Raw genomic sequence first — 27829 nt, 5'->3', positions numbered from 1 at the left:
TATGCAAACAATGAATCATGGAACACTACATCAAAAACTAATGATGTAATGTTTGGTGATTAACATAATAAAAAATAAATAAAAGAATATATTGTATTAGTTTAATATATGAATTTAATTTTTGTTAAAATTTGGAATATCTGCTCACAAATATATACTCTTCATTGAGATTTAATAACAAAAAATGTTTACTTCTATTAATAACAGAAACTTTATAGTAACATATTGAGTCCCTGCACTCAGATCACTTAAAATATTTGGTGACTCAATTACTTTAAATAATTCAATATTTCAGGGACAAATAAAATATTCTTTTACATATAAAAGAAAAAATATGAGGGATTGGTGAAATAGATGAAGGGGATTTAGAGGTACAAACTCCCAGTTATAAAAGAAAAATATCCTGGGGATGTAATGTGCAGCATAGGGAATATAGTCAATAGTATTTTAATCACTTTGTATGGTGACTGATGCTAACTAAACTTAAGGTGATCATTTTGTAATGTATAAAAATATCAAATCACTATGATGTACAACTGAAACTAATAAGATGTTGTATGCCAATTATACTTCTATTAAAAATTAAAAAAAAACACATAGGGATCTCAAATAGAGGTTGCAACTTTATTAATGTAGATAAATGTATCTTTTTGTCCAGGAGCATAGATTACTTCATGATTCTAGCATGTATACAATTCATGAGCTTTGCAAAATATTTTGAAATCTTAAAAAATCCTTTCAAAGTATCCTTAGGCATTAATGTGGCATTTTTTTAATTGAAATAATGATTTTGATTTTTGAAAATTTAACCTAATGATAGCTCTCATTTCACCTTTCCTGACTCCTTTTACATTGGTCTCTAGACCACAGATAATTTGTGGTTGACCAGGTAATTAGATAATCAGCATTTCACAAGTGAGATGCCAAATGAATGAGATATGTTATTTTAAAAATCTACTTGAAACACTCACCTTTCTAATAAACCTAGATAGCCTGAAACATTTAATCAAGTGTTTTCTGTAATAAATAGACAAGTGGTAGAAGTATAGTTAATACAACAAACATGGGACAATTTAAAAGACACTGACCTGGGCTAGAGAGGTTAGGGAGCATTGAGTAAGTGGGAACTTGATTTTATGATGTGCATATATAAACATTTATTTATATTATAAGCAAAGAATGGCACTGTTACCAAATGGTAAATACTAAACAAATGTTAATGATAGCATAAGATTTCATAATTTGATGAATTTTATATATATTGAATACTTATATAATATTTATATATTAATATTTATATTTATATAATATTGGATATTCTACATATAATTTACCATAACACACACAATATTTATATTTATATAATATTGAATATTCTACATATAATTTACCATAACACACACATATACACAGAGACTTAAAAATTTGGGTTCTTATTTATCCATATTGCATTTCAATGCCATAGTACTAAAATGAGTTCCTAGAACGTTCTGGAATATTTTACTAATCTGTCTCTTCTGTTTCTCCTTTTCAGTAACAGCTGACTTTTTATAAAATTTTTGTCAGTGTCACAAACAGAAAATGAATGTTCAGTTATTTTCTTCTTTTCTGTGTTTTGTTCCTATTTCTTTCTGTTTGTGCTGATACATTATTCTTATTGAGAATTAAATAAACTCTGACTTATACAATCTGTTCTTCTAAAAATTAAATCAGACAAATAAAAAGTTATTGTTTTCAAAGAGATCGGCACAAAAATAGAACAATGAATTAGAATTTCCGTCTATAAAAAGAGAGTGGCATTTTCCACCTGCTCAGGTACAAAGTGTGCTGTTACCTGTTGTGCAAAATTTGCAGGCATTTGTGGTTCACAGTGAAAAGTCTACATTTTCTTAAATTTCAAGTTTAAAGAAACTATCTTCCTTTAATGACATTAAAATTTATGATTAATATCTTATAAGGATATGCATGTTGCTGTGAAATACTTGAGAGACTGAGTCCTCCTAAATTGTATATCACAGGGTTATGTGGTTAAAACACAGGCCTAGAAATATAATTCCTCCTACTCTATTTTTTGCTTTTTGCCCTATGTGTTTAACACTTCCTTCTAATTTCTTATCAAACTTTCCTTTCAACAATTACACAGGATTTTAATTTCAAGTATAGTCATAACTTTCCATTATTGTAGGGTTATATATTTGGTCTTGTCACTCACCACAGTGGCAACTCTTTTGTTCTGGGGTCCAAAATGCTAAAAATTCTTCCATTTGGCCCAATCTTTGTGGTTATTCATGATGGGACCATTGTAAAACAATGTGGAAATCCTAAATTTATGTTCCACAAATTCTAGACTAATCACCTTCTTCCTCTTCCAATTCTTTCTCTGTTCCCCCATTTACATCCATGGAAATTTCCACATCATGTATATTGCACATGTGTACCTATGCAGAGCCATGAAGACCACACCCACTTTGTTCAATTTGCTCTAATGTTAATGCAAACTGTTGCTAAATGCCTACTCTCCATTCTCCACTCCACATTTCATCTCTGCATCCGTAAAGGAACATTCAGCATTATCATCAGTTAGTTTTAATTACCTTCACATACTTGAACGGTGGTATGCTAGATGCTAAAAGAAATAATTTAAATAGATATGGTCTCTGCCTTCTAGCCACTTACATATTAAACCATGATAAAATGAGTTGTTATTTTTAATTGGATAGTAAGTGTAACATTTTTCATGTAAAACTTTCTAAAAAATGAGACAATTCAATTGCCTTCCTCCATGAAGTTCACTTAATAACACACACTGAAATATAGTGAACAGCAAAAAATGCCCAGAAAGTGTATATATAATAGCTCCATTTTAGACTCCCAAGAAATTAAAAATGACTTTGGCTGCTAACAATTGGCATCTGACAGCTAAACTGAAATATTCTCAACAAACATAAACAATTCTCTAGAATCTAAACAAGAATCAGCTAGAGCTACCCTGTGACTATGGGGTGGAAGAAGGCAAAGGCAAGTCTATTCCATGTCCAGGTCTGAAACAAGACAGAGACCAGGACACTCAGCAACCACAAAAAATTAGCATGATTAACTGCTGCACCTTTATAACAGTAAATCTAATTCTGTTTGATGTTTTTGCTTTCTAGGTAAAAGTTACCAACATACACATGTTTGATTTGTCCCCAGTACTGACAGCATTCAATCCAGAATCCTCTTCAGAATATTCAGGACAAACCCAAATTCTGTAACAAGGCTCTTCAAACTCTTTCTTACCAGTACCCAGAGATTCATCAGGTATGCCTCTTCTTTGCCATAGTAAACGAAACATATCTGATTTGCTTGACTATTTGTGGGTTCCTGGTGATGTGTCTTTGGCTGGTGACCTTTAATATTTTTATGACTTAATTTTTATTATTTTAATTTAATACATGTTGAAAATTACAGTTAAATTAGTAATTACATAATGTTTTTAAATACTTCTTGACTTTATATATAAATGAAAAAAAGTTCAAGTCAAATGTTGATAACCTGGGTCCTCTCAACATATCAAATTATACAATTTTCCACATTTTGAAAGACATGTTGGTAAAATAAGACATAGGAAAGAAAAGTTGCTATAGGCTGAATGTCTGTGTCCCTCTAAAATTCATATGTTGAAACCTAATTCCCAATGTGATGTATTAGCAGGTGGGGCTTTTGGAAGGTTATGACCAGGCTTAGTGCTCTTATAAAAGAGATCCCGAAGAGCTCCTTAGCCCCTTCTGCCATGTGCAGACACAGAGAGGAGATAGCCGTCTATGAACCAGGATGAAGCCCCTTATCTGCTCCTTGATCTTGGACTTCCAGCCTCTAGAACTTTGAGAAATTAACTTCTTTGGTTTATAAGCCACCCAGTCTATGGGTATTTTTGTTACAGCAATTTGAACTAACTAAGGCAAGTAGCATTCATTGAAAATTCATTAAACGCCATAAACAAATTGTTTAGTTTGATCCTTGTAGAAAAGAATTATCTAATTTGTAATCAAAGCTCAAACAGTTTTAGCAATTGTCCCAAGGTGTCACTGAAAATAAATGTTGAAATTTGAAGATAATCTCGGTTTGGGCTCTAAAATATGCTTGCTGCAGAATTTGTTTCAAAAAGAACAAGAGGAAAATTAATGAAACTAACTCAACATAATTGAAAGTATTTAAATATTTTAATAATTTCAATTAGTATTAAACTAAAAGTAACTAAAACACAGTGAGCAATAATTAAAAATCATAATCAGATTGACATTCCTTTATCAAAAAGTGAAAAAAAAGTCTGATTCTCCTGGTAAATCTCTGATCTTCACTCATAAATACTCTCCAGTTATCCCTCTACTCTGGTCTTACTAATATTTTTTTATTTAAATATATGCATAATATAAATATAATGTATACTTATATATAAATATGTAGAGAAATACAACATACAATTATATAATTTAATATGTAATAAAATATATATTTACTTATAAACACATTATATATATGTTATATACTAACACATACACACACACACACTTTCCTTCAATTCCATTCCAATTTCTCAAATTGTACTACTTATCACCTCTGCTTTATTTTATTTCCCATGGCAGTTAATACACAGCATGCTATATGTTGTTTTTATTTATTTTGCTTTTCTGTCATTCCTACGTAGAATGGATGCTGTAATAAAACTGGAGTTTATTGCTGGTGGTGGTGTGGTAATTTTGACACATGAAGACAATCCTAATTTGTTTTGTTAATGTTATTTTTTGGTCACTTATGTAACTCCAGTGCCTAAAATAATGCCTGTTTCATAGTAGGCAATCAATAAGTTCTTGTTGAATAAATAAATAAAAACAAAATAAAGTGAGGATTTTAAAAGACCAGTACTTAGATTTAACATTTTAGGATTTAATGTAATTTTATATTACACAGAAATTCTAAACACAAACTGTAACTTTATCACAAACAAAAGCTTTCCAATATTAAAAACAATGAAGTAATTCAATTCAGAAATGCAATCCTGGGGGCTCTACTTTTTCAACTTTATCTTATATATTTCAGTTGATTCATTTTCATGTGGATAAATATGTCTAGATCACCTGTTATATTCCAGGGCCTTGTTAACTAATAAAAATGTCATGATTACAAGTCTACCATTTGCTAGTTGTGTGAACTTGGCCAAATGACAACCACTATAACCTTCATTGTCTTTGTCCATAAACTGTGACTAGAGGGGGTAACTACTCACCAGGTTTTTATGCTGATGCCCTAACATGAGACATGAGATGAAATCATGCCTGTGAAGCATTTAGCACTGCCCCTGGCCCACTGGAGTCATCCAATTAATATTGTTCCTATTACTTGTCAGTAATGGTGAAGTTGATGAAGAAAACATAATGGATATGCCAATGTATTTATAAAGACAAAGAGTATCTCATATAGAAGGTAAAAATTGTCTAAATTTAAAAGCACAGATAGGACAACATATTTATGCATAACAAAGTTACTTTCATACAATAAGGTCCATCAAGGCTCTTCAGATTCCCCACTCTCATTGACTCTGCCAAAATAATTACTCTTCCTACCCCACCCACAGGCATACACAAGCGTCAAGTCACCATGTAGAACATAATTAGAAGTTCTAACCTTGAATAAGGATATTTCCTTTACTTCTCTTCCTCGTCAAGAATGATATTCAGGCAAGAACTACCTTCCTCTGAATGTGATTAATACCAGTGAGAATAGTTGTACTTCACTTTGCTGAAGATTTTGCTGCATACATGTGGCACTTGAGGATAGTTTGAAATGATTTTAAATGTAGATGAAGAGATTTGCTTCTGCTGAGATAAATGGGAAGGGAGTAGTTTACTTACAGTGTATTTCTAGCACCTGCATGGCCACCTGAGGGGTGGCATTGAGAGATTCATGGTCTACTCTGCAGATCACAGCCACGCCATCATCGCTCCGGTCCACTCGGAAATCCAGTGTGCTGCTGACAGTGAATGTTTTGCGATTTGCATCCTCTTCTTTTAAATATTTTACATCTGAAAATAAAATATAAGTTTTAAAACTTCTGTGACATTATCTTTCAAAATGTAACAGATTTCATTTACTCAAGACACAACTGGAAGCACCATCTCCCTCTCTTTTTCAATTTTTAAAAAGCAAATATTTGTTTATTTAACATTTAATCTATTTTGGTTTGAGCAAATAAAAATACTTCAGAAATAAAACTTAAAATGTAACTGCATAAATAAAATAAAAGGGTGGGACACAGAACTATATTCCTTTAGTGACAGGTTTTTTGGTTTGTTTGTTGTTTTTTGTTATACTCCATTTGAGAAATCAGGCCACTTTACAATATTAATCTCCTTTCTTTAGATTTAAGTTTTAAATAAGTATAATCTTAATTCTGTGAGCCTCAAGTACAGTTGGGAAGGCCAAATTCACAACATCAGGTTATTCCTAAAAGAAAGTGCAATGTATTTGTGCTATGATTTCAACATGAACAATATAAAATGAACATAATTGCTAAAGAATACCTACAATGAGAAAGTTGACATCTTTTAAAGAAAAGGAAGAAGATGTGGATTCTAAATTCTCAACAAAATACCAGCAAATCAAATACAACAATACATTAAAAGAATCATCCACCACAATCAAGTAGGATTTATTACTGGGCTGCAAGGGTGATTCAATATTCACAAATCAACCAATGTGATACACCACATTAATGAAAGAACAAGAATCATATGATCCTATCAACAGATGCAGAAAAAGCATCTGACAAAGTACAGCATCCATTCTTGATAAATTCCTCAACAAAGTAGGGATAGAGGGAATATACCTCAACCTCATAAAGGCCTTACACAAAAGACAAACAGTGAATATAATCCTCAGTGGGGAAAAACAGAGCTTTTCCCCCACGGTCAAGATCAAGACAGGGACGTCCACTCTCACCACTGTTATTTAACATAGTACTGGAAGTCCTAACTTCAGCAATGAGACAACACAAAGAAATAAAAGGCATCCAAATTGGCAAGGAAGAAGTCAAACTTTCACTATTCACAGGTGACATGATACTCTATGAAGAAAACCTGAAAGACTCCACCAAAAAGTTGCTAAATCTGATACATGAATTCAGTAATATCACAGGATACAAAATCAGTGTACAGAAATCTATGACATTTCTACACATCAATAAGTAAGCAGCAGAAAGAGATGTCAAGGAAATGATCCCATTTATAATTGCACCAAAAACCATAAGATACCTAGGAATAAACCAAAGAGGTAAAAGAACTGTACTCTGAAAACTATATAACACTTATGAAAGAAATTGAAGAAGACACAAAGAAATGGAAAAAACATTCCATATTCATAGATTGGAAGAACAAATATTGTTAAAAGCAATCTACACATTTAATGCAATCCCTATCAAAATGCCAACAATGTTTTTCACAGTTAGAACAAACAATCCTAAAATTTGTATGGAACCACAGAAGAACCTGAATAGCAAATGCAATCTTGAAAAAGAAAAGCAAAGCTGGAGGTATCAAGCTATATTACCAGCTGTAGTCATCAAGATAGTATGGTACTGGCACAAAAACAGACACATTGATCAATAGAACAGAATAGAAAACCCAGAAATGGACCCACAACTCTATGGTCAACTAATCTTTGAAAAGAAGGAAAAAATATCCAATGGAAAAAAGACAGTCTCTTCAACAAATGGTGTTGGGAAAACTGGACTGTACAACATGCAGAAGAATGAAACTGGACCACTTTCTTATACCATATGCAAAAATAAATTCAAAATGGATGAAAGACCTAAATGTGAGATGGAAACCATCAAACTATGAGAGGAGAACACAGGCAGTAACTTCTTTGACCTCAGGTGTAGCAACTTCTTACTAGACATGTTGCCAGAGGCAAGGGAAACAAAAGCAAAAATGAACTATTGGGACTTCATCAAGATAAAAAGCTTCTGCACAGCAAAGGAAACAATCAACAAAACTAAAAGGCAGCCTACAGAATATGAGAAGATATTTCCAAATGACATATCAGATAAAGGGCTAGTATCCAAAATGTATAAAGAATGTATCAAACTCAACACCCAAGAAACAAATAATCCAGTAAAGAAATGGGCAGAAGACATCAACGGGCAGAAGAAATCAACAGATACTTTTCCAAAGAAGACATCCAGATGGCTAACACACACATGAAAAGATGCTCAACATCACTCAGCATCAAGGAAATACAAATCAAAACGGCAATGAGACACCACCTCACACCTGTCAGAATGGCTAAAATTAACAACACAGGAAACAATAGATGTTGGTGAGGATGTAGATAAAGGGGAACCCTCTGACACTGTTGGTGGGAATACAAACTGGTGCAGCCACTCTGGAAAACAGTAAGGAGTTTCCTCAAACAGTTAAAAATAGAAGTACACTATGATCCAGCAATTGCACTACTAGGTATTTACCCAAAGGATATAAAAATTCTGATTCAAATGGACACACACAACCCAATGTTTATAGCAGCACTATCAACAATAGCCAACTTATGGAAATAGCCCAAATATCCATCGGCTGATGAATGGATAAAGAAAATGTGGAATATTACTTAGTCATAAAAAATAATGAAATCTTGCCATTTGCAATGACATGGATAGAGCTAGAGAGTTGTGATGAGCACTGGGTGGGGTGCTCATGTGTTTATGTAAGTGATGAATCACCAAATTCTACTCCAGAAACTATTACACTATATGTTAACTAATTGGAATTTAAATAAAAACTCGAAACAAAAAAAAAAAAAGATTTTACTTGAAAAAAAAAGGGAAGAGGACAGTCATCTGAATAATTTGAGTATTTAAAAATATATATTTGCAGTGAAATTTACATTGAGATAAATGTTCTTCACTTGGTTGGAGAATTTATTTCAGCATGAATGAAATAAATCTTGAGGAATACTTTCCTCAAGATGTGTATTCATTTATTGATATTTAAACTTACTGTGCATGATTAAGATTCATTGTTTTTTGTTTGTTTGTTTGTTTTAAGATTCATTGTTAAACGGTACACTCAGGGATTATTTGTTCTTTATGGAAAAGAGGTTTAATATATTTTCATTTAATTTAAAATTTCTTAAGTTTAAAGTAGTTGATAAGAAGAGAGTAATTTTAATGGATTAGAAATCAAAATGACAGGCTAAAGTTAAGATATTATAACAAGATTTTCAATGTAGTTGAGGGAGAAAGCTGTTCCATTTTCTTACTCTTTCATTTCAAATGAGCAATGATAATTTCAGGAAAAGAGTTATGTTGAATAAAATGCATAAAATATTTGATTTTACTATGTATTAAATAATCAGGAAATGACAGATGTTGGCAAGGATGCAGAGAAAGGGGAGCCCTCCTAAACTGTTGGTGGGAATGCTAGCTGGAGCAGCCACTCCGGAAAATAGTATGGAGGTTCCTCAAAAAGTTGAAAATAGAGCTACCCTATGACCCAGCAATTGCACTACTGGGTATTTACCCTAAAGATACAAATGTAGTGATCTGAAGGGGTATGTGCACCCCAATGTTTATACCAGCAATGTCCACAAGAGCCAAACTATGGAAAGAGCCAAGATATCCATCAACAGATGAATGGATAAAGAAGATGTGGTGTATATATATACAATGGAATATTATGCAGCCATCAAAAAAATATGAAATCTTGCCATTTGCAATGATGTGGATGGAACTAGAGGGAAATTGACTTATTATAAAATAAGTCAATCAGAGAAAGACAAGTATCATATGATCTCACTGATATGTGGAATTTGAGAAACAAGACAGAGGATCATAGGGGAAGGGAGGGAAAAATGAAACAAGACGAAACCAGAGAGGAAGACAAACCATAAGAGACTCTTAATCTCAGGAAACAAACTGAGGGTTGCTGGAGTGGAGGGGGGTGGGAGGGTTGGGGTGGCTGGGTGATGGGCTTTGGGGAGGGAATGTGCTATGGTAAGCACTGTGAAATGTGTAAGACTGATGAATCACAGACCTGTACCCCTGAAACAAATAATACATTATATGTTAATAAAAAATTAAAAAATAAAACATTTAAAGACATATTAATTACAACAAAGTAATATAAGTTCAGCTTCTCCATTGTTGTGCTCTATGCAAAGATTTGACTTTGAAAGTAATACTGAATTTGAGGTATTTGATGGGTAGATATTTGCATGGTCTATTGAGTTTTACTTATTTCCAGAGAAGTCTGACTTTATCTTATTTGATTAAAAAATAGAATAAATATTAGTAAAGGATAAAACTAGGTAAATGTTCCATGTCTTATTCTTGAAAATATATGATTGTGTTCACAAATTAGGAAACAATTACCTAATTAAGACTTTACCATTACAATTTTTTTATGTGATTTAGACAGTTCTGAGAGTAAGAAAAATTTCTAACATTTGAAAAGAAGAAAATTTCTAACATCGAAAAATAGAAGAACAAAAAATCTCAATTATATCTTTTTAACTATAAATCAATCATACAGGATACAAGATTTTTCATAAATATGTCTTATGAAATAACTCATTTTTGCTAACCAAAGGCATTTCTGAGACTTTTGCATTTGAAAATTAGTTTCAATCTCAGTTTAAAAAATATTAGAGTAAAAGATGGAATTATTTCCTTTCAGTCAAAATATGTCAGGAAAATACAGCCCTTTGTTATATATATATATATATATATATGATCTTTATATATATATATATATGATATATATATATATATATATATATGATCTTTACTTTTCAGTGTTTTATAGATTTATACAAAATGTTTCCTCATTTTTATATTTTACATTCTTTCCTATAAATCCATGTCCAACATTTTCTGGTTTGTAGCTCTAAGCAGTGGCAGTATAAGAAAATTTAGATCTCTTAACAAACCACTTTTATAATTATGTTATACAATATACGAAAAATTATTCTAAAATATTGCTGCTAATTGTTTAATTTTAATAACAGCTGTATTTTAAGAACCCACACATCTGCTTCCTTTAGCTGATTCGTTTACAAAATTATCACTTAATGTAATATTAATTGGACACATAAAATCTGATAGCAATTGTATATAACATAAAATTTTAATGCTCATCATTCAAATAGAATAAACAAAAGTATAATTTGTTGCTTTTAATGTTAGCTTATGGGACAGCCTATAGGGTTCCTAGAAGCTCTAAGATGAATAAGAAAAAACATCAAGAAGAGCCAATCATATTATCTTTTCTTATATTTTATGCTGATCTCCTTACCCCCACCCTCTAAAAAATACAGGCAGGAAATTGTACTTAAAATTTATGTCTATTTTTGCCTTCTAGCTTTATAAAATAACTGATGTATTCACAGTTGTAGAATCAATAGAAGTTTTCTTTATATTGCTCAGTTAATTTGATGATTGCATGTGTACTCTTGTTTCAAGTTCTGTCTTGCATCAGGGTTTCCATTTTTTCTCCTTTGGCATGTCCTTTCACTACATTGAGATCTAGTGCAGTATTTTTCAAAATGGAATGGACAGGGGCTCCTGGGTGGCTCAGTTGGTTAAGTGACTGCCTTTGGCTCAGGTCATGATCTCAGGGTCCTGGGATTGAGCCCCACATGAGGCTTCCTGCTCAGCAGGAGGCCTGCTTCTCCCTCTCCCACTCCTCCTGCTTGTGTTCCCTCTCTTGCTCTCTGTCAAATAAATAAATAAAATCATAAAAAAATGGAATGTACATATATATCACCTTTGGATCTTGGTAAAATTCAGATTCTGATTCAATATTTTGTGGGATAGAGCCTGAAAGTCTGTTGCTGGCCCATGGACATATTTTGAGGAGCAAGGGTAAAATAGATGATTTTTCAATACCAGAGATGTAGCCAAAGATGAAGAGAAAATATTGGGGCTTACTCTAACCCCCTTTCTCTCTTCATCTCAATTTCTATCTCTCTATCGTTTTAATTTCCTCTCCTCCTAACCTCCCATTCTATCTTTACTATTTTAAAATATGTATTTCTTCTCATTTTTTTTACATTTTTCAAAATATGCATTTCATATATTATGTAACATATTGGTATGATGGTCAACACAAGTTGAGATCAAGCAATAAACAGAGGTGATTCTAGGATTACTTTCCCTCATAATCCTGCTGCCTCCCTTCTATTTTTTTTCCAAAAGAGGTTCTGGACTTTTAGCACTTGTTCACAGATAATCCAAACAGTGGTTGCTTTGGGTGGATGGCAGTTCAGAACTGTCTTATTATGCTATCACTGTCTACATTAGAAATTTTCTGTAATAACAAAAGTTATACTCTGCTGCTCTATCACTGAGGGTTCTAGAGGGAAGGGGGGTGGGAGGATGGGTTAGCCTGGTGATGGGTATTGAGGAGGGCATGTTCTGCATGGAGCACTGGGTGTTACGCACAATGAATCATGGAACACTACATCTAAAACTAATGATGTAATGTATGGGGATTAACATAACAATAAAAAAATTTTTAAAAAAGTTATAAAGAAATCTGCCTAGGAAAATTCTTCGAGTGTGCTTCTCAACAAAAGTTATTTTCCTGAACACTTCTTTTTTTCTTTTTTTTTTTTTTAAGATTTTATTTATTTATTTGACAGAGAGAGACACAGCGAGAGAGGGAATACAAGCAGGGGGAATGGGAGAGGGAGAAGCAGGCTTCCCGCGGAGCAGGGAGCCCGATGCGGGGCTCGATCCCATACCCCAGGATCATGACCTGAGCTGAAGGCAGATGCTTAACCACTGAGCCACCCAGGCACCCCTTCCTGAACATTTCTTGAATGTGAAGTCTCAAAGTAAGTAATTATCTACCAGTTTTTATATTTATCTTTATGAGACTTGGAATGTAGAATAGTAGTCTGCTTATATTTGGGATTTTAGATCTTGATCTCACCAAGAGCCAAGGTGAAAAAAACAAAACAAAAACAAAAAAGCAGATGTAATCGTGAGTGAGACACCCAGAGCCTCTAAATTAAAAAATTTAGAAGACCTGAATCAGGTTAGCTAAGGAACGAAGGTCATCTGCATGGGTTTTTTTTTTTTTTTTTACATATAAAACTTCTCATAAAATATCAAATCTCATGAGCTACATCCATATCCATCTTTCCAGATTTATAATGTTAGGTCACCTGCCTCTATGTCTATAGTTTCCGGCCTCTTTTGGACTGGATTTTTCCAAAGGAAATCATCTAAAGTGCAGTTCCTTGGAAAGTCACCTTGTCTCCACAGTGGTTCTAATCACCCTGAGTAGTACAATCTGAATATTATGATGCATTTCCTTTCTGCACTTTTGTGATTTTAATCCCATTTAAACAGATCCAGAAAGAACATACTCCCATTCTTATTAAGGGCAATCTTGTTTCACATCCTGTGGAAGCCTTCTCTATCAGACGTCCACCTAATGTGGGCCAGTTTCCTTTTAATCCATGGGAAGGCCAATAGGCCATAGCCACATTGGGAACAAGGTGAGATTTAGACACAGCTTCCAGCTGATCCCAGTACTGAGAGTGCCATAACTTCTAATCATTGAGACACATCTCTTAGGAATTATGTAGGACATTATGCATCTTCTCTTGATCTATTTGGGCCTTTAATTTTCTGGCCATGACCAAAGCTGCAGGGTCACAGTGTTTATCCCAGATATTGATGCTTCTGTAGAACTTGAACTTCACTATTATTTTCAGAGTCTGGGTTTGTACCAGTGTTTTATTGTGGATCAGATGATAATTTTAGGGAATTATTTTGAATCCATATTAATGATACTTTAATGATTTGGCAATTTGTTAATAAGCTGAATGTATGCCCTCTTGTCATAGAGAAGAGAAAATGTGAGCATTATACAAGGTAATTTTATGTCAAAACTTTGAAGTGATCATTTTGGATAACTGGATATGTTGTGTAATAACTATTTAAAAGAAGCTCTATAGATCAAATTTTCTAAAACTAAATACACCATTTTTAGAAGATAACCAGCTCTCTGTTACTTTTTAATATTGACATAAAGTAACTATGCCTGATTAACGCATTCAGTAACTTAGATGCATTTTTTTTTTTAAGATTTATTTATTTAGAGGAGCAAGATAGCAGAGGAGTAGGAGACCTAAATTTCACCTGGTCCCAGGAATTCAGCTAGATAGGGATCAAACCATTCTGAACACCTATGAACTTAACAGGAGATCAAAGAAAAAAATAGCAGCAACTCCGAAAAGAAAAGCGACCACTTTCTGGAAGGTAGGACATGCAGAGAAGTGAATCCGAGGTGATATTCGGAAAGATAGATCGCGGGGAGGGGAGGGCGGTGGGAGCCTCTGTCAGCCGCTACTGGCAAGTGAAAGAGCAGCGGAGCACATAATCAGAACTTTTAGAAGTCTGCTTTGCTGAGGGACGTCGCTCCAGTGGCTAAGCAGGGGGGGAACCCTCACTGGGACTGTGTGATCTCAGGAACCTCAGGGTCACAGAAAGACTGGGGGTGCCTGAGTGTGCTAGAGCTCCCAGCTATTGGAGCAGGGAAACCAGCTGCAGAGACGGAGCCGAGGAATGGGATCTCAACTCGGGATCACCGTAAACTGTGATCTGCAGCACAGTCGGTCCACTGCTCTTCCAGCAGGGACCCAACATGCAGCAGATCCGGGGAGACACCCCTTCCTCCCCTGGGAGGAGCAGCGCAGAGCATACTGCAGGGATCTGTTGGGTTTGTAGACTCCACATGGGGTCATGTGCCAGAGATAGAAATGCTTGGTCACAGGCTGGGTTAGCACGGAGTGTGGCCAAAGACCAGGGAGCTGGGAGTAACTGACTGCTTTTCTCTGGGGACTCACTGGGGAGTGGGGACCCGAGTTCTTGGCTCCTCTAGGGTGGAGACTGGGAGGCCGCCATTTTCACTCTCATCCTCCAAAGCTGTACTGAAAGCTTGCAGGGAACAAGAGCTAGGAGAGCAAACCCAAGCAGATTACTTGGCCCAGCCCCAGCAAGGGCGGGACAATTCTGTCTCCCACAAAGACATTTGAGAATCACTGCAACAGGCCCCTCCCCCAGAAGATCAGCAAAAACAGCCAGCCAAGACCAAGTTTACTGATCAATGAGAACAGCAGAACTCCAGCACTAGGGGAATACTGCACACAGAATTCATGGCTTTTTTCCCCATGATTCTTTAGTCTTTCAAAGTTAATTTTTTTAATTTTCCTTTTTTTTTCCTTTTCTATTTTTTTTAAAATTTTTCTTGTTCCCTTTTTCAACCAACATCTTATCAATCCCTTTTTTAAAAATCTTTCCTATTTTTCATTTTTAGAGTCATATTCTATCCTTTCATTGTAGTTAACCTTATTTTTGGTATATAAATTTAAGTTGTTCTCTCTTTAAAATTTTGGAATACAGTTTCTTCTAATAGACCAAAATATACCCTAAATCTCTAGTGTATGGCTTTGTTCTGGTCTCTTGCCTGATCACATCCTCTCCCATTTTCTTTTTTTAATTTCTCTTCTTTCTTTTTTCAACCAACTTCTTATCAATTTCTTTTATAAAACTTTTATAATTTTCATCTTTACAGTCATATTCTATCCCTTCATCATATTTACCCTTCTTTTTGTACATATAGAAGTTTTCTTTCTTTAAAATTTTTGGAGGAAGTTTCTTCTAACAGACAAAAATACACAAAAAATCTAGTGTGTGGCACTGATCTATTCACCAGCCTGATCCTATTTGATCATATTCTTTTTTTTTTCTTTCTTTCTTTTCTCTTTCTTTCCCTTTCTTTTCACTCAGTTTCAGGTCTCTTCTGATTTGTTTAGTGTATATTTTTCTGGGGTCATTGTTACCCTGTTAGCATTTTGTTCTCTCATTCATCTGTTCTCCTCTAGACAAAATGACAGGATGGAAAAAATCACCTCAAAAAAAAGAACAAGAGGCAGTACGAACTGCCAGGGACCTAATCAATATGGACATTAGTAAGATGTAGGAATTAGAGTTCAAAATGATATTATAAAGATACTGGCTGGGCTTGAAAAAAGCATGGAACATACTAGAAAAACCCTTTCTGGAGAAATAAAAGAATTAAAATCTAACCAAGTTGAAATCAAAAAGGCTATTAATGAGGTGCAATCAGAAATGGAGGCTCTGGCTGCTAGGATAAATGAAGCAGAAGAGAGAATTAGTGATGTAGAAGACCAAATGATGGAGAATAAAGAAGCTGAGAAAAAGAGAGATAAACAACTACTGGATCATGAGGGCAGAATTCAAGAGATAAGTGATACCATAAGATTAAACAAAATTAGAATAATTGGGATCCCAGAAGAAGAAGAGAGAGAGGGGCAGAAGGTATATGGAGCAAATTATAGCAGAGAACTTCCCTAATTTGGGGAAGGAAATAGGCATCAAAATACAGGAGGGACAGAGAACCCCCCTCAAAAATCAATAAAAATTGGTCAACACCCCGACATCTCATAGTAAAAGTTACAAGTCTCGGATACAGAGAGAAAATCCTGAAAGCAGCTGGAACAAGAGGTCTGTAACCTACAATGGTAGAAACATTAGATTGGAACATTCCTTCCACAGAGACCTGTCAGGCCAGAAAGGACTGGCATGATATATTCAGAGCACTAAATGAGAAAAATATGCAGCCAAGAAACTATATCCAGCCAGGCTGTCACTGAAAATAGAAGGAGAGATTAAAAAGCTTCCAAGACAAACAAAAACCAGAAGATTTTGCAAATATGAAACCAGCCCTACAAGAAATATTGAAAGGGCTCCTGTAAGCAAAGAAGGAGTCTAAAAGTAACATGGACCAGAAAGGAACAGAGACAACATACAGTAACAGTCACATTACAGGCAATACAATGTCACTAAATTCATATCTTTCAATAGTTACCCTGAATATAAATGGGCTAAATGCCCCAATCAAAAGGCACAGGGTATCAGACTGGATAAAAAAACAAGACCCATCAATATGCTGTCTGCAAGAGACTCATTTTATTTATTTATTTATTTATTTATTTATTTATTTATTTATTTATTTATTTATTTTAAAGATTTTATTTATTTATTTGAGAGAGAGAATGAGATAGAGACAGAGAGAGCATGAGATGGGGGAGCGTCAGAGGGAGAAGCAGACTTCCTGCTGAGCAGGGAGCCCGATGCGGGACTCGATCCTGGGACTCCAGGATCATGACCTGAGCTGAAGGCAGTCGCTTAACCAACTGAGCCACTGAGATGCCCCATGCAAGAGACTCATTTTAGACCCAAGACACCTCCAGATTGAAAGTGAGGAGGGTGGAAAACCATTTACCATGCTAATGGACATCAAAAGAAAGCTGGGGTGGCAATCCTTATATCAGACAAATTAGATTTTAATCCAAAGACTATAATAAGAGATGAGGAAGGGCACTATATCATGCTTAAAGGGTCTATTCAAAAGAAGATGTAACAATTGTAAATATCTATGCCCCTAACATGGGCATAGATGGGCAAAGAAACACGTTGACAACAATACAATAACAGTAGGGGAGTTTAACACCACCCTCACTGAAATGGACAGATCATCTAAGCAAAAGATCAACAAAGAAATAAAGACATTAAATGACACATTGGAACAAATGGACGTCACAGATACATTCAGATTATCCCATCCCAAAGCAACAGAATACACATTCTTCTCTAGTGCCCATGGAACATTCTCCAGAATAGATCACATCCTGGGTCACAAATCAGGTCTCAACTAGTACCAAAAGACTGGGATCATACCCTGCATATTTTCAGACCACAATGCTTTGAAACTAGAACTCAATCACAAGAGGAAAGTCAGAAAAAACTCATATACATGGAAGCTAAAGAGCATCCTACTAAAGAATGAATGGGTCAACCAGGAAATTAAAGAAGAATTTAAAAAATCATGGAAACAAATAAAAATGAAAACACAAGTGCTCAAAATCTTTGGGATGCAGCAAAGGCAGTCCTAAGAGGAAAGTATATAGCAATACAAGCATTTCTTAAGAAACAAGAAAGTTCTCAAATACACAACATACCCCTCCACCTAAAGGAGCTGGAGAAAGAACAGCAAATAAAGCCTAAACCCAGCAGGAGAAGAGAAATAGTAAAGATCAGAGCAGAAATCAATGAAATAGAAACCAAAAAAACAGTACAACAATTCAATGAAACTAGGAGCTGATTCTTTGAAAGAATTAATAAGATTGATAAACCCCTGGCCAGACTTATCAAAAAGAAAAGAGAAATGACCCAAATAAATAAAATCATGAATGAAAGAGGAGAGATCACAACCAACACCAAAGAAATACAAAAATTATAAGAACATATTATGAGCAACTCTATGCCACCAAATTAGATAACCTGGAAGAAATGGATGCATTCCTAGAGATGTAAAGACTACCAAAACTGAACCAGGAAGACATAGAAAACCTGAACAGACCTATAACCACTAAGGAAATTGAAGCAGTAATCAAAAATCTCCCAAAAAACAAGAGCCCAGGCCAGATGGCTTCCCAGGGGAATTCTTCCAAACATTTAAAGAAGAATTAATACCTATTCTTCTGAAACTGTTCCAAAAAATAGAAATGGAAGGAAAACTTCCAAACTCATTTTATGAGGCCAGCATTACCTTGATCCCAAAATAAGACAAAGACCCCATCAAAAAAGAGAATTACAGACCAATATCCGTGATGAACATGGATGCAAAAATTCTCACCAAAATACTAGCCAATAGGATCCAACAATACATTAAAAGGATTATTCACCACGACCAAGTGGGATTTATTCCTGGGCTGCAAGATTGGTTCAACATCCGCAAATCAATCAATGTGATAGAATACATTAATTAAAGAAAGAACAAGAACCATATGATCCTCTCAATAGATGCAGAAAAAGCATTTGACAAAGTACAGCATCCTTTCTCGATTAAAACTCTTCAGAGTGTAGGGATGGAGGATACATACCTCAATATCATAAAATCCATCTATGAAAAACCCACAGCGAATATCATTCTCAATGGGGAAAAACTGAGAGCTTTCCCCCTAAGGTCAGGAACACGGCAGGGATGTCCACTATCACCACTGCTATTCAACATAGTACTAGAAGTCCTAGCCACAGCAATCAGACAACAAAAAAATAAAAGGCATCCAAACTGGCAAAGAAGAAGTCAGGCTCCCACTCTTTGTAGATAATTTGATACTTTATGTGGAAAACCCAAAAGACTCCACCCCAAAACTGCTAGAGCTCATACAGGAATTCAGTAAAGTGGCAGGATATAAAATCAATGCACAGAAATCAGTGGCATTCCTATACACCAACAATAAGAGAGAAGAAAGAGAAATTAAGGAGTCGATCCCATTTACAATTGCACCCAAAACCATATGATACCTAGGAATAAATCTAACCAAAGAGGCAAAGAATCTGTACTCAGAAAACTATAAAATACTCATGAAAGAAATTGAGGAAGACACAAAGAAATGCAAAAATGTTCCTTGCTCATGAATTGGAAAAACAAATACTGTGAAGATGTCAATGCTACCTAGAGCAATCTACACATTTAATGCAATCCCCACCAAAATACCATCCACTTTTTGCAAAGAAATGGAACAAATAATCCTAAAATTTGTATGCAACGAGAAAAGACCCCAAATAGTCAGAGGAATGTTGAAAAAGAAAAGCAAAGCTGGCGTCATCACAATTCCGGACTTCAGGCTCTATTACAAAGCTGTCATCATCAAGACAGTATGGTACTGGCACAAAAACAGACACATAGATCAATGGAACAGAATAGAGAGCCCAGAAATGGACCCTCACCTCTATGGTCAACTAATCTTCAACAAAGCAGGAAAGAATGTCCAATGGAAAAAAGACAGTCTCTTCAACAAATGATCTTGGGAAAATTGGACAGCCAAATGCAGAAGGATGAAACTGGACCATTTCCTTACACCACACACAAAAATAGACTCAAAATGGATGAAGGACCTAAATGTGAGACAGGAGTCCATCAAAATCCTAGAGGAGACCCAGGCAGCAACCTCTTCAACCTCAGCCACAGCAACTTCTTCCTAGAAACATCGCCAAAGGCAAGGGAAGCAAGGCAAAAATGAACTAGTAGGACTTCATCGAGATAAAAAGCTTTTACACAGCGAAGGAAACAGTCAACAAAACCAAAAGACAACCAACAGAATGGGAGGGGATATTTGCAAATGACATATCAGATAAAGGGCTAATATCCAAAATCTATAAAGAACTTATCAAACTCAACACCCAAAGAACAAATAATACAATCAAGAAATTGGCAGAAGATTTGAACAGATATTTTTTCCAAAGAAGACATCCGATGGCCAACAGACACATGAAAAAGTGCTCGACATTGCTTGGCATCAGGGAAATCCAAATCAAAACGTCAATGAGATACCACCTCACACCAGTCAGAATGGCTAAAATTAACAAGTCAGGAAATTACACATGTTGGTGAGGATGTGGACAAAGGGGAACCCTCCTACACTGTTGGTAGGAATGCAAGCTGGTGCAGCCACTCTGGAAAACAGTATGGAGGTTCCTCAAAAAGTTGAAAATAGAGCTACCGTATGACCCAGCAATTGCACTACTGGGTATTTACCCCAAAGATACAAAGGTAGTGATCCGAAGGGGTACGTGCACCCAATGTTTATAGCAGCAATGTCCACAATAGCCCAACTATGGAAAGAGCCAAGATGTCCATCAACAGATGAATGGATAAAGAAGATGTGATGTATATATACAATGGAATATTACACAGCCATAAAAACCCCAAAATCTTGCCATTTGCCACAACGTGAATGGAACTAGAGGGTATTATGCTAAGTGAAATAAGTCAATCAGAGAAAGACATGTATCATATGATCTCACTGATATGAGGAATTCTTAATCTCAGGAAACAAACTGAGGGTTGCTGGAGTGGTGGGGGTTGGGAAGGATGGGGTGGCTTGGTGATATAGACACTGGGAAGGGTATGTGCTATGGTGAGCGCTGTGAATTATAAGACTGATGAATCACGGACCTGTACCTCTGAAACAAATAATACATTATATGTTAAAAAAAAAAGAAGATAGTAGGAAGGGAAAAATGAAGAGGGGGAAATTGGAGGAGTAGATGAACCATGAGAGACTGGACTATGAGAAACAAACTGAGGGTTATAGAGGGGAGGGGGTGGGGGGATGGGTTAGCCTGGTAATGGGTATTAAGGAGGGCACGGAACTGCATGGAACACTGGGTGTTATACGCAAACAATGAATCATGGAACACTACATCAAAAACTAATGATGTACTGTATGGTGACTAACATAACATAATAAAATTAAAAAAATATATTTATTTATTTGAGAGAGAGAGAGAGAATGCGTGTACAAGAGAGAATGTGGGGGGAGGGTCAGAGGAAGAGGGAGAGAGAAACTTAAGCAGACTCTGCCTTGAGCATGGATCTCCTGACCCTGAGATTGTGACCTGAGCCAAAACTAAGAGTCAGCTGTGTAACCCCATGTGCCACACAGGCTTCCCTTAGATGTGTATTTTAAAACCAGTTTGTCTTGAAAGGAATGCCAGTACTTTAATTTTTTTTCTCTTAAGGTTAAGGGTTCAAAAGTATTTTACAAAGCATCTTTCATTAATATTCAAGGTAAGTATTTTGTTTCTGCTTTAAACTTTCTCCAGAAGAAAAATATTGAGGTCATGTCTTATATGGTAGAACTGTAAGTCTGGTAACCATTTTCATTCGTTCACTGGAGAAGACTTCAAAACAGATTCATGAGGCAAATCTCATTTTTGCCAATGAGTGCTCCTTCCAGAACAACTCCAACCAGAAAGAGGGAGATTTCTGTAGATTCTTCTCATAATGCTCCCTGTTTACTAGAGGTGCCAGTGTCATCCTGGTTTTTAAAGCTATGGTTCTACCATTAACCAGCACACAAAATAACTATTTTACTTGGCATGGAATTTTACTGAAACTCAGTTCTTGTTAGTAGGTTTCAAATGTTCAAATGAGTGTAATAATATTTATGGATGCTTGATGAAGAGGAGATACTTTATCTAAATATTCTAAAACCTCTTTCAATTTATTCAGACAGAATGTTATTCTTTGATCAGATGTCTCTTATGTGTCATCCCATAGGCCTGAAATGAAAGGTACTACAAATACATGCTGTATGGATCTTGTTATATGTACCCTGACTCCGTTTAACACATACACATTTGTCTGCAACATGTGGATTCAGAGAGGAATTCTCTTTGTCTCTTGACTCTCAGTACCAGAATAATTTAGACCTATTTCGTACACTGTTTTGTGGACATAATAATTAACTGATCCTGTCTTTGTCTTTGTAGTAGCTAAAAGTACTAACAAAGTTTGTCACCCACCATTAGCAAATGTGAAAGACTTTATGAAAAGAATTCACTTGCTAATCTCACTTTGGGTTTCATTTTATTTTCTTCACTAATTTAGCTGTTGTTCCAAATTCAGTATCATCACCTTTTATGTTAATCAGTGGGTTTTTTTTTATTAATGCAAATCCTTCTAGCACATAATGAGTTGTAAGCGTCCCTCTCCTTAAAACAAAAACAAAAACAAAAACAAAACAAAAACTGGTAGTTCGATCATTGTTTAATGGCTCAGGAACATTCAAGTATATATTAAGATTTAATACCTTAGAGCTATATTGCTGAGGCCAGTAAAACAATCAATAAGGAGTAGAGTCATCTCCTTTGAAAATTATTGAGGTAAAGTCTTAGGTCACTTTCACCCAAGTGACTGATTCTATAATTAATTCTATATTAATATTTATTCAACTCTGTATTTAGTTTCCTGTACCTTAGAAGAATATTTAGAACTAGTTTGCTTATTCCAAGAGAGTATCCAGTAAAAAAGTCACCACCTCTAAAAATTATTAAGGTAAAGTCTAAGACCACTTTAACACAAGTGATTCATTTATTTGCTGGATAAAAACCTTGAGCTTTTACCATGTGCTTGACACCATGTCAGATTCTACATATAAAAAGTTAGGTGAGGAAATAAATCCTGGTCTGGTGAAGTAGACAGATATGTAAACATATTATTTAAATATTTTAAAAACTATTGTTATGTTCAAAATACCAGAGAATAACAGTTTAAGAATTAACAATACCAGATCTTTTCTCTGGTCCTCACCCCATCAGATGTATCTTTTGAAAGGAGTATGGGAGGGCGTCTGGGTGGCTCAGTCGTTAAGCGTCTGCCTTCGGCTCAGGTCATGATCCCAGCGTCCTGGGATCGAGTCCCACATCGGGCTCCCTGCTCAGCAAGAAGCCTGCTTCTCCCTCTCCCATTCCCCCTGCTTGTGTTCCTGCTCTCGCTCTCTCTCTCTCTGTCAAATAAATAAATAAAATCTTAAAAAAAAAAAGAAAGGAGTATGGGAGATTGACTATTTTAGAGAAAAATGGTTACTGAGAACATTAGTTAATAATGTTGTGAGAGGGCGCCTGGGTGGCTCAGTTGGTTAAGCGACTTCCTTCGGCTCAGGTCATGATCCTGGAGTCCCTGGATCGAGTCCCGCATCGGGCTCCCTGCTCAGCAAGGAACCTGCTTCTCCCTCTGACCCTCCCCCTCTCATATGCTCTCTCTCGTTCTCTCTGTCTCAAATAAATAAAAAATAATAATAATAAAAAAAATAATGTTGTGAGAACCAAGATAGAGATTAGCTTGTCTTCAAAAAAATCTTCTTTTTATTATTATCATGGTCTTTGAATAATCGGCAGCAGTATGAATATTGCTTATTTCTGCAATACTAATATAATGAACTAAAATATAGCATTTGTCAGTTTCAACAAGGTTTTCCTCTTTCTGACTTACACAGCATGTTCATGAGCTGTGAGGTATATCCTGCAGAGTTTGTGAAATGTATCTTGGGCAATTTGGGCTTAGTTTACATTCCACCTGTTATTCATAAATACAAAACTCCAAAAAAGAGTTAGGTAGGGGAAGAAATAATAGTCTTCCACAAATCTAATCCCAGACCAAAATGTTTTATTAGGGACTCCTTATTATTTTATATCTAATGGAAGTAGAGTCATAAAATCTAAAAATTTTATCAAAATGTGAACATAAGTTATAATCTTCTATAGCATCTATACTTACTGAATGTGAGTTCATAGTGTTTGCCATAACCAGGTTTGCCTTTTAATAATAAATTTCACTCCTATCTAATTGCGTTTGTAGACATTCCTTGCTTATTAATTGCCATGTTCTGTAGCACGTGCCTCAAGCCAAGTATGATTAAACATGAAGAGGTATCTGAGTCTGGGGTGACTAACATCCAGGGTGACAAGCATGAGGCTTTATCCCCAAGCATAAGTAATGTAATTAAACTAGTTTGTTTCTGATTCTCTGTCATATATCTTAACATGATTTAAAACCTTGAAGATTTCAAAAAAAAATCTGAAGTTAAAAACACGTGCTTGAGCATGCATGCATACATACATCCCACAGCTTGGCCTAGGAAAGCCATGATGTAGCCAATCTTATGAGAACATAATTCATGGGGGAGGGAAAAAGTGTGCAAAATAGAGGAAGGAGCAGATAGCTGGTGGCAACTATAGACAGAAAGGAGCTAAATCACTATGAAGCCAATCAGTGAACTCTTTATATCCAGGGAATAACGTTATGGCTATAACCAGGTTCCCTCATATTCCTTTCACTTGGCCATGGTCAGTAAAATCTTATAATAACCTCTCTTCACCTGAGAGTAGATTGAGTGAACCTCAGTGCCATTAACCAAAAGTCTGGACATGAGAAATCAACTTTCACGTGTAGCACTTTCTAAGAACAGATTTTATATTTTGTGCACCATGTTTTTAAATTTAATTTAATTAATTAATTAATTTATTTATTTATTTATTTAGCTGAATCAAAAAGATTACACCATCTAACTGAAAAAAAAAAATGACCTGACTCTAAGTCTGATGCCTCAGGGTACTCACTATATTTGTGTAGGTTATAGTGTCCTTCTATTGAAAACTGAAAGATCTCTTCTATTTTCTATTTTAAAAGGTGTTTTATTGCAGGCCCAAAAAAGATGATAAAAGGTGGCAGAAAAAAATTTTAAAGCTCATGCATTAGAGTAAACTCTCTAAGAAAATAAAACTATCTATCCATTTGAGTAAATTCTGTAAGCAGCAAGCAAGTGTGACTCCCCTGAGACAGCTAGGGTAATGCCATTCTCCAGTCATCAAACAATGTATTTTTTGGCCTCTTGCAGCATTGAGCACACGTAGGAAAAATCAGCCTGCCCCATATGTACTTATTGTGAAAGTGAATCAGTTGCATCATTAAAACCTCTGTGTTGAGGAATTAGCTTTCTGAATGTTATAATGTTTCTCTGTACCATGTACTACATTCTGTTGATCAGTTTTCAACATGTTATATTGTTTTCTGAGCAACATATCATTTTTAAATTCCAATTATCCACTAGGATGTTCATAAGGTCCAATATAATTCATTTATTCATAAAATAAAGGATAATTGGGAATTTTAATTTTGTTTCTCTCTTGCTTTCTTTCTTTTTTTGTTTCTCTTCCATTACTCCTCTCCCTTCTTATCTCTCTTCTTTCTTTTTTACCCAAATATTCTTAATTGCTATACTTCTGCATAATTCTCATATCCAGCATCTAGGACAGGGTCTGGAACATCATAGATGCTTATTAAGTCTGTTCTTAATTAATTAAAATAATGGCCATATTCAGCCAAGTAAAGCATTCCTTTCCTTAGTCTAGTGAGTAGACTCATTCCATGTCAACGTGTATAACTTGTGGGCAGTTGTCAATTTGTTACCATTTTTCTTTGTAGTGGATTTCTTTTTAAAGCCTCTTATCAGGGCGCCTGGGTGGCTCAGTTGGTCAAGCGTCTGACTTTGGCTCAGGTCATGATCCCAGGGTCCTGGGATCAGCCTTATGTCCATGTTCAGGAGCTGAGCGGGGAGCCTGCTTCTCCGTCTCTCTCTGCTTCTCCCCTTGCTTGTGCTCTCTCTCAAATAAATAAAATAAAACAAACACAATACAATACAATAAAATAATAAAAAATAAAATGAAATAAAATAATAAAATAAATAAATCCTCCTATCATCACTCTCCCAAAAAACTGAAGATGTTGGTCTAACCTCTGACTAAGTGAGCAGTTTGTTTTGGAAGAGTACAGAAGCTAGAGATAGATCATCAAAGACTGGGAATCAGACAAACTAAATGTAAATACATAATCTTTATCTGATGCAGTTCTATTGTTTTATTACCTTTTTCCACTCTCATTGATTACTATTGATTGTCACTTCTTTTCTTTTACTCAGAATTATATTTACCCTGTATTTGCCTTTCAGTTCTTCCTTTCACTATTTTCTTTAAGCATAGCAATCCTAAGTGCAGCCCAACTAGATCAGAGTTCCATGTATCAGAACTTCCTAAAGGTGAGAGCTCAGATATACTTAACTGTATATAAAAAAGGGGAAGAAAGGAGATGGACAATATAATCTTTAAAAAGACTAATTAAAGGGGTGCCTGGGTGGCTCAGTTGGTAAAGCATCCAACTCTTGTTTTTGACTTAGGTTGTGATCTCCCAGTTGTGAGACTGACCCTCCCCCCACTTGCATGCTGTCTCTCTCTAAAATAAATAAATCTTAAAAAAAAAAAAGACTAATTAAAAAATAACTGAATTAAAAATATATCAAACTATTAAATTGCTTCTTAAAATTCATACATGATTTCATATAAAGTTCATAAAAAAAGAACATAATTAAAAATTACTTATAACTACCAGGAAAAGGGAAATTATGAAATAGTTTCATCTCCTATAAAGGCAAGAAATAAATTTCCTTTTTTTTAAGAAATAAATTTCTAATATAAAATGGTCAAGAAGAGAAATAGAGTTTTCTTCTGTTAAAAAATGCAGGAAATGAGAGATAAAACAATTTATAAGAATAAATAAAGGAATGAAAGGTGATATATTAGAATAATTTATGAGTCAACATTGTAAAAAGACATGAATATAAAAAAGAAATCAGAGGGTGACTTCCATAATATCAGCATAAGGGACTCTGTAGACTCCCTTCCCAGTGAAACAACCAGAACTAGTGAAAATTATTCAAATACACACACATTTATATTCTCTAAAAAAATGTGCTAATAGTATACAGCAAATTAAGAAGCAATCATTCAAGAAAATCTATTAAATCTTAGTAAGAACAAAAGGGTCTGTGGTACTTAAGACATGACCTGGTCCCTACCTTCACCCCACCTCCAACTCAGCACAAGGGAACCTTGCCTCCTGGTGCATGTAACCAAGAAGAAGGGAACCCTCCTCCCCACCAGCAACCTTTCAAAGGCTACAATATTTTCACAGGAGAGCCAGGAAGCCTCACTCCGGTATCCCCCTCACTCCTGCTCTTGGTTGCAGAGCCCCAATTCCAAGTGAGTGTGGCTGAGAAGCTGAGGCCCTCTTTCTCTACCCAGTCCAGACTCATAGGCCAAGAATACAAAGACCTTCATAGGTCTTGCCCTAGTTCACTCATAAAGTAGACATTTCAAGCCAGAGAGGCAAGTCGAGAAAACCAGGGGCGGCTACCACTCCCCCAGCACACTGCTTATAAAGTAAGAGTGAGTGTCACTTCAAAAAAAATCAAACATTTTGGGCACCTGGGTGGCTCAGTCGTTAAGCGTCTGCCTTCGGCTCAGGTCATGGTCCCAGGGTCCTGGGATCGAGCCCCACATCGGGCTCCCTGCTCC

At 35.4% G+C, this 27829-nt stretch overlaps 1 protein-coding gene across 1 annotated transcript in view; it reads right to left on the bottom strand.

Moving 5' to 3' along the window:
• CADM2 (cell adhesion molecule 2) overlaps nucleotides 1-27829 on the bottom strand; it is a 253313-nt gene that overhangs the window by 134621 nt on the left and 90863 nt on the right. Inside the window, exon 5 of the mRNA XM_044913865.1 lies at nucleotides 5892-6062. Within this exon, the coding sequence (XP_044769800.1) occupies nucleotides 5892-6062 (171 nt within the window). The remainder of the gene's footprint in view (nucleotides 1-5891; nucleotides 6063-27829) is intronic.

This window comes from Neomonachus schauinslandi, chromosome 1, assembly GCF_002201575.2.
Source record: "Neomonachus schauinslandi chromosome 1, ASM220157v2, whole genome shotgun sequence".
In the NCBI taxonomy this organism is placed as follows: Eukaryota; Metazoa; Chordata; class Mammalia; order Carnivora; family Phocidae; genus Neomonachus; species Neomonachus schauinslandi.
This window is presented reverse-complemented; position numbering and strand designations above follow the sequence as displayed.